Raw genomic sequence first — 8,853 nt, 5'->3', positions numbered from 1 at the left:
AAAGCACTTAAGATGCATCTCTTTGTCAGTAAACACACAATAGTTTTAGAAATTTAGAAATATTATTTGGCATATTATTTTGCATTCTTCATGAGAACTACATGAGAGCTTTTCCTAAAGGATATTGTTACTTTATGTCATGTCCCCTTCTAACTTTTTGCTTTGCTAATACAATATTGTGTGCACCGCAAATAAATCAATAGTTAATTTCTCTCCATAATCACAGATATTGAAAGTTAGGGGCGTACTTACAGTCGGATGGTGAGGAACAAATTTACCAGCATGAAACGCCACATGGCACAGAGTTTTTATCATCCACAACAACAACAAAAGTCAAGCGAGGTCCAGATTCCCGAAATGAGAGATTAGAATTGTGTTGTGTGGAGATTGAAAGCCGTCACAAATGCAGCAACAAATTTCAGGTTTACAACTATTGTAAAGAAAAGATTGAGAATAATCATGTTGGAGTGTAACACTTTAAAAAAGCAGTCGACAAACCTCAAAAGAAATAAAATAGAATCTATTATAAACTGAAATGTTTTCAAAGAAACTTCTATACATCTCTTCACAGGGACAAACACTGAGAGTGGCCACATATGGAGCCATAACGTGCTGCATGCAGATTCTGAAAGCTTTAATAAATCACCTTTAGTGAAAAAATGCTTTTATAACCCTTGTGTTTTGACCCGTAATAGTGCCTAATGGCTGTTTACCCAATGTTCCTATAAATGGGTTTGATTGCCACTTTCTGCAGAACCGGATCGACATCTGGACGCAGGCCGGCCCTCAGGGGTTGCTTGGCAACAAGGTCACAGTGGACCGCGGCTAACACCAGCAGTCGCCACTTTGGAAGCGTCTCGATATGAAAAGAACCATTTCCACCGATAACATGCAACCTCTGAAATAACACGGTACCTGCATGTCAAAAGAAGGTTGTTTATTGATAACAGGGATTGGCGCAGATATTTACCATCCAAACATTTTAAGAAGCTCACCTGCTCATCAGAAAAAACACACAGGACGAACATGGTCAAAACAAACACTGCGGTGAAGATTTCAAAACAACACACGTATAAAAGACAAAGGATTCGGTTTTTAAGATGGCATTGCTTTGGCTGAATCTGAAAATACAGAAATAAAGCATTAACAATCAGATCAGATTTTCCAACACATGCGTGTGAACATATATTTGGTGGCACAGCAGTTTGGTGTTTAAATAACTGATAAATAGTTCAACAGATAATGATTAGACATGGAGCTACGTCCCATGCGCAGGTTTGATAATGAAGGCACAGCTTTAGGTGTTCATTAAGAGTATTTTCATGACCATCATGCCATGCGTTCACTGTGAGGACAGCATTTTATCCATGTAGGCACTGGCGTGTCTACATAAAAAGACGTACAAAAATCAAACATCCAGCACCATATAGACCAACGTCCTTGAGGGACGTTTTGAGGAACGTTTAAAAGTTTGAGTTCAAAAGGTTGATGCCATGTGCAAGACCGCTGAAAAGATTGATAAAAAAAGAAGAGTTGATTTGTGGTTTCAAAACTAGCCAATCAGTAGGGCTGCTCCCAACTAAAGATTTTCTAGTCGACTAGTAGTCATTCATTTCAGCCATTACTTAACAGTTAATTTAATTACTTAAATATATACTAAGGAGAATACTAAACCATAATGAGCATTTAATATATATATAAATAAATAAAATATATAGTTAATATATAGGTGTAATATAGCCTTTTCCATGCTCAAGCTTGCTGCAAATCACCGGCAAAAGTAATGATTATGAATGTGTCAGAGAAAAATAGCAAGGAGACATTTTAATTGTTTATTAATAAACTAGTGTTTTCTGAGTCAGTGTCGGCAGCAAAGATGAAGTTGACGATGCTGATTATCATCTCCGCAGTATAGTGAACGTGCCTATAGAGATAAATGCACTTTTCATACAGATTACATAATCAGAGAGTATTTAAATTGGCTTGTTTAAAAGTAGACATTTGAAGCTTTCTATAAATATATTTCTCATGTCTGTGAGGCAAGTATACGCTGAGTTTCGGTTCATTTTTTGTGACGTGCTCTAGTTCACAGAGACCGAGACGGCAGAAAGCGCATTCCTGTTTGTTTTCTTTATTTTACAAAAGCACAAAGTTTTGTTGTTATTGTGAGTGCACACAAATAAAAGTAGACCCTTTACAGTTTTGAATGGTGTATTAGTCCTGAAAAGCAAAGCCAAAACATTTTGATCGCCCCCAGGTGGCTGGATGCAGTATAGCTCTTAAACCCCACCCGTGAGACAAACTAAACAATCGAATTACACTTCACATAAATTTTTTTCAAAGATGGTTTCTGTCATTTTAGGTAGTTTTTATCTCGTTTATCTTGTAACTTTTTATAAGTTCAGGTGTTCGTTTTTTTAAATAAGTTTGGTTTTAGTTACTTATTTGATGTTATAATAAAGGAGGTGTGACGTTATGATTGACAGCTTCTCTGAGCGAAGTAGTCACTGAGGCACCAACAGACTTTTTTTGGGATCTTTGGGAGGAGGTTAACTTTAATTTCTACATTTCCATAACTGTTTATCTCACACTGACATAATGAGTTGTTCTGCAGTAAACTGTACTAACTGATTATGCGGGAGTGTGGACGGGGGCGATGATACCGCGGCCCCACTTCATGCTCACTACTGCGCAGACTCGGGTCCCAAGATGTCAGCGCCATATTTAGCAGATTTACTTTTCTACACTGGAAGAGAGTGAAGGTGCGTCGTCAATCTTTTTTTTTTTTTACAGTCTATGGTACGACCATAAACCATAAATTTCCACTGTTATCAGGAAAAAATGCAAGTGATCGCCTCGACGCCTTCATATCTTACAATAAGCGCTATACTTTAGCTTCCACGCTTCTCACAAACACTTTGATATGTGCCTAAAAATAGCGTACATTAAGTTAACGTTAGAGCGAGCAGCCATGTAAAGTTGCTACTACTTACGTTTCAAATAATAAGCCATATTTAAGGTCGATAGATGATAGGCAAACATTTGAATTTCCTGTCTGACATACTGTAATTACCACAAGGATGACTGTCCTTCATTGAGTTTTTTTTTCTGAGACTAACCAACTAATGAAATTTTGGTTGACCAAGCCTCTTGTCGACGACTAACGTTTAGTCGGCTATTAGGATGCAGCCCTACCAATTAGCAACATATTTTGGAAGTTTGTTGGACTAACCCAACACCAAACAATGTTGAGGATTTCAGAAAGTATTCCTAGAGTCGATCTGACCTTTGGCTATGGTCATGGGGTCAGCTTTTTGACATCAGCGGTATCCTCATGAGCAGAGCTGTCAGCTGCTACACTGGGTTGGGTCTCCTGGGTCTCGTTTGAACACGGTGACATGGAGTTGTTTGATGACCCAAAATGATGAGTGTCAACCAAGAGCAACATGGGCGTCCCGCTCCTCTTAAAGGCCTCAGTCATGGTGATGTGCACTTCCTCTGGCGTGACTCCCGGATCTGACGGCGATTTGCGCTTGATGCGCTCGTAGCTCTTGTCTGGGCTCTCGGGGAACGTCTCGCTGTCTTGGAAACGGCCGAACAGCCATATAAAGAACCCACAGAGCACAAAAGCCGCCAGACTCGGGATGAACGCCAGGCATTTCACGTCCAGACTGGAGCCCACGTAGCGGCTGTGAAGGAACATGTCTCTCTGGACGTACGTCCGGTTGGTGCGGGGGTCTATGTTGGTGGAGCGCCATTCCCAGGTCAGCGTGCTGCGGTTAAAGTCCCTCAGCGTCTCCGGATCCTCCACGGTGTAGATCTTCTCTCCTGGACCTACGTATTGACCGTATTCATAGGGTTTATAGAAGATCTGGTTCTTCCACATGTTGAGGTCCAAGATGAGGACCAGGAAGATGATTCCATAATTAAACCATTTACCTGAGATAGAAAAAAAGAGAAGAACATTAACATGTTGGGCAATCATCAGTCAGACACATTAGCAACTGCATAGCAACGTATGCAAAACATTTTAGAGACTCTGTACAGCAGCATCTTGGCAACTGCATAGCAACATCCTGGCAATTACATACAACACCATAACAACTGCATAGCAAGATCCTGTTAACTACCCAAAACACCTTAACAACTGCATAGCGACATCCTGGCAACTACATAAAAACACTATAGCAACTGCTTAGCAACATTGTAGTAACTACCCAAAACACCTTAACAACTGCATATCAACATCCTGGAAACTACTGTACCCAAAACAAACACCACAGCAACGTCATAGCAACATTCTAGAAACTACCCAGAACACCTTAACAACTGCATAGCAACATTCTGTCAACTACCTAAAACACCATAGCAACTTCCTAGTAACTACCCAAAACACCTTAACAACTGCATAACAATGTTCTGGCATCTACTTTAAACACCCTTGCACCTGCATAGCAACTTTCTGGCAACTACTTAAAACACCCTAGCAACTGCATAGCAACATCCTGGTAACCACTCAAAACACCATAGCAACTGCATAGCAACACCCTAGTAACCACCCAAAACACCTTAACAACCGCATAGCAACATTCTGGCATCTTCTATAAAACACCCTAGCAACTGCATAGCAACATCCTGGTAACCACCCAAAACACCTTAACAACTGCATAGCAACATTCTGGCATCTACTTTAAAACAGCCTAGCAACTGCATAGTAACATCGACATGCGCAGCAGAAGTGTCTTTCTGAGTCTGAGACGGCTGCTTGAGAAAGTGAAATAACTGCGTTTGGAGGTTTCTAATGGCCGCCGTTGTTAATGCACTCATGTGAGGTTACTTTCAAATGCTAAATCACCGCACCAAACAATAAGGTTAAAGACTTTTGTGAATGGTTGAGCAGGAAGGCCATTCCCCAAGCCTCGGGGGAGCGATCATCTACTCCCAGGATGGCCATCAGGCCTCGGTACAGTGAGCAAAACACAGCGGAGAAAGGAAAGCTGTTCGCTCAGAGACTGTCAGATTTACTGACTCCATTATATAAATGCAAGTTTACAGATGAGCAAATACTAATTAGTATGCATTACGAACGCTGCCTTCAAACACATAATTATAAAGAGATGTATCTAACGAGCTAATATTCTGACAGCACGTCCCTTTGGGAAAGGAATTAATTCATCCGTCCTGTCCCGAACGAACAGTTTAGAGCACTACCACTTGATTCATTGGCATCATTGTGTTCACAGTGTATTTCCTGTCGTGCCCTATTTAAGGCACAAGTGTGCGAATTTACCCGTGATGTGAATGTGATATTCCTCTTTAAAGACGCGTTTGCACACGGGCAGTCTGATCTTCAGCTGGGTGGTGGAAAGGCCCGGAAGGTTCATGTCCAGATCACCCATGAAGTGAGGAAACTCCCAGTCCTGGAAGGAGAAGATCCAACAAACACACTGGAAAAACAAGGGCAAATCAACAGATCTCAAATGCATAAAGCCTTCAGGTGTTACAGTACAATACCAAACCACATCAAGCATCACAGCACAAGTGTATGTACAGTACACGCTTCAGATGGAAGAATGTCTGAAGTGCAGAATACATAAACATCCACTGTTGAGAAAACTGTATAAACACACCCTTATGTGTAGAAAGAATCACTAGTACTACATTTAACACAGAGAAACCATGCCATAGCAACTGCATAACAACACACACAAAAAATACTATAATTAGTAAGCAAGTAACTATGCCCAAGCATCAACCCAATGCCCTCGCAACTGCATAGCAACATCCTGGCAACTACCTAATACCCCTAACAACTGCATAGCAATATCCATAAAATACTTTAGCAACTCTGTATACCAACATCCTGGCAACTACCCAAAACACTCTAGCAACTGCATAGCAATGTCCTAGTAACTACCTAGGACACCTTAACAACAGCACAGCAATGTTCTGGCATCTACTCAAAACACCCTAGCAACTGCATAGCAACATCCTGGTAACAACCCAAAACATCTTAACAACTGCATAGCAACGTCCTGGCAACTACCCATGACACCAAAAAACTGCATAGCAACGTCCTGGCAAATACTGAAACAATTTAGCAACTGCATAGCAACATCCTGGCAACTACCCATAACACCCAAAAACTGCATAGCAATGTCCTGGCAAATACAGAAACTATTTAGCAACTGCATAGCAATGTCCTGGAAACTACCCAAAACACCTAGCAACTGTATAGCAATATCCTGGCAACTACTAAAACAATTTAGCTACTGCATTGCAATGCACTCGGCACTCTTTATCACCTATGTATAACAACATCCTGGCAAGTACCCAAAACACCCTAGCAACTGCATAGTAACGTCCTAGCAACTACCCAAAACACCCTAGCAAATGCATAGCAACACCCTGGTAACTACTGAAACAATTTAGCAACTGCATTGCAATGCACTCAACACTCTTTATCAACTTTGTATAGCAACATCCTGGCAACCACCCAAAACACCCTAGCAACTGCATAGCAACATCCTGGTAACAACCCAAAACATCTTAACAACTGCATAGCAACGTCCTGGCAACTACCCATGACACCAAAAAACTGCATAGCAACGTCCTGGCAAATACTGAAACAATTTAGCAACTGCATAGCAACATCCTGGCAACTACCCATAACACCCAAAAACTGCATAGCAATGTCCTGGCAAATACAGAAACTATTTAGCAACTGCATAGCAATGTCCTGGAAACTACCCAAAACACCTAGCAACTGTATAGCAATATCCTGGCAACTACTAAAACAATTTAGCTACTGCATTGCAATGCACTCGGCACTCTTTATCACCTATGTATAACAACATCCTGGCAAGTACCCAAAACACCCTAGCAACTGCATAGCAATGTCCTGGCAACTACCCATAGCATCATAGCAAATGCATAGCAACATCCTGGCAACTACTTAAAACAACCTAGCAACTGCATAGTAACGTCCTAGCAACTACCCAAAACACCCTAGCAAATGCATAGCAACACCCTGGTAACTACTGAAACAATTTAGCAACTGCATTGCAATGCACTCAACACTCTTTATCAACTTTGTATAGCAACATCCTGGCAACCACCCAAAACACCCTAGCAACTGCATAGCAACATCCTGGTAACAACCCAAAACATTTTAACAACTGCATAGCAACATCCTGGCAACTACCCATGACACCAAAAAACTGCATAGCAACGTCCTGGCAAATACTGAAACAATTTAGCAACTGCATAGCAACATCCTGGCAACTACCCATAACACCCAAAAACTGCATAGCAATGTCCTGGCAAATACAGAAACTATTTAGCAACTGCATAGCAATGTCCTGGAAACTACCCAAAACACCTAGCAACTGTATAGCAATATCCTGGCAACTACTAAAACAATTTAGCTACTGCATTGCAATGCACTCGGCACTCTTTATCACCTATGTATAACAACATCCTGGCAAGTACCCAAAACACCCTAGCAACTGCATAGCAATGTCCTGGCAACTACCCATAGCATCATAGCAAATGCATAGCAACATCCTGGCAACTACTTAAAACAACCTAGCAACTGCATAGTAACGTCCTAGCAACTACCCAAAACACCCTAGCAAATGCATAGCAACACCCTGGTAACTACTGAAACAATTTAGCAACTGCATTGCAATGCACTCAACACTCTTTATCAACTTTGTATAGCAACATCCTGGCAACCACCCAAAACACCCTAGCAACTGCATAGCAACATCCTGGTAACAACCCAAAACATTTTAACAACTGCATAGCAACATCCTGGCAACTACCCATAACACCCAAAAACTGCATAGCAACGTCCTGGCAAATACAGAAACTATTTAGCAACTGCATAGCAATGTCCTGGAAACTACTAAAACAATTTAGCTACTGCATTGCAATGCACTCAGCACTCTTTATCAACTATGTATAACAACATCCTGGCAACTACCCAAAACAACATAGCAACTGCATAGCAACGTCCTGGCAACTACTGAAACAATTTAGCAACTGCATAGCAACGTCCTGGCAACTACTTAAAACAACCTAGCAACTGCATAGCAACATCCTGGCAACTACCCAAAGCACCCTAGCAACTGCATAGCATTATATATTGTAGTTTTAGTTTTTCATTCGGACTGTATGAAAACAAACTAAACCCTTCTCAGTGTTCAGAGGTCTGGAGCATTTCTGATGCTGATGGTCTCTGTTGTACTTTTCTGTCTGACATTTATAAGAGATCAAAATCAAATTCCAAGGCTTCAAAAGTTTGCGCTTGGGAACGCGACAAGAGATCCCAGTGTCACCGAGCATCAGCCGAACCGACGTGATTCGACCGCCGCCCCTCTTGAGAACAGTCAGAGGAAAATCAATAAAACTTTGATAACGTATAAGAGAATCTGAGACGCTGCGCCTCGCAGCTCCAGGACAGACGCAAAAACAAACCAAATTAAGCAGAAGAAATGCAGAATAATGTTGTTTCTTGGCAATTAGGCCTTGTGTTTACAGAACTGAGAGTCTTTGAATTCTATGCGGCTTAGCGAAGAGCTAACGAGGAGCCACATAATTACAGTTTCTCTCTTTGTGCAGCTCATCGTTTCGGCCTCATTGACGTCCATGATAACTGTGTTATACAAAATGAACCTTAAATTACGTGGCATAAAACCAATGGAAGAGGTTCAAATGAAAGACCTTGTAAATCCCGCTGGCTCGCGGCCGTTCTGGGTCTCTGAGTTAATTAGGCACTGAATAAAATATCAGGCACGTCAGAGCGGCCGCAGAGATTAACCGTCACACGGGGCGAACACTGACAGGAGT

At 41.4% G+C, this 8,853-nt stretch overlaps 1 protein-coding gene across 2 annotated transcripts in view; it reads right to left on the bottom strand.

Annotated features, from left to right (window-relative positions):
• Positions 1-922: 922 nt before the first annotated feature.
• tmem117 (transmembrane protein 117) overlaps positions 923-8,853 on the bottom strand; it is a 44,644-nt gene continuing 36,713 nt past the window's right edge. Inside the window, exons 7-8 of one of the 2 annotated variants that reach the window (XM_048159108.1) lie at positions 5,291-5,447; positions 923-3,939 (exon numbers count right to left, since the gene is read on the bottom strand). In XM_048159108.1, the coding sequence (XP_048015065.1) occupies positions 3,299-3,939; positions 5,291-5,447 (798 nt within the window). In that variant the 3' untranslated portion in view covers positions 923-3,298. The remainder of the gene's footprint in view (positions 3,940-5,290; positions 5,448-8,853) is intronic. The other variant, XM_048159109.1, reaches the window with a different exon arrangement.

The sequence above is a fragment of the Megalobrama amblycephala genome, linkage group LG15 (genome assembly GCF_018812025.1).
Source record: "Megalobrama amblycephala isolate DHTTF-2021 linkage group LG15, ASM1881202v1, whole genome shotgun sequence".
Lineage (NCBI taxonomy): Eukaryota > Metazoa > Chordata > Actinopteri > Cypriniformes > Xenocyprididae > Megalobrama > Megalobrama amblycephala.
The sequence above is the reverse complement of the archived record's forward strand: the minus strand, read 5'-3'. Positions and strand labels throughout refer to the sequence as shown.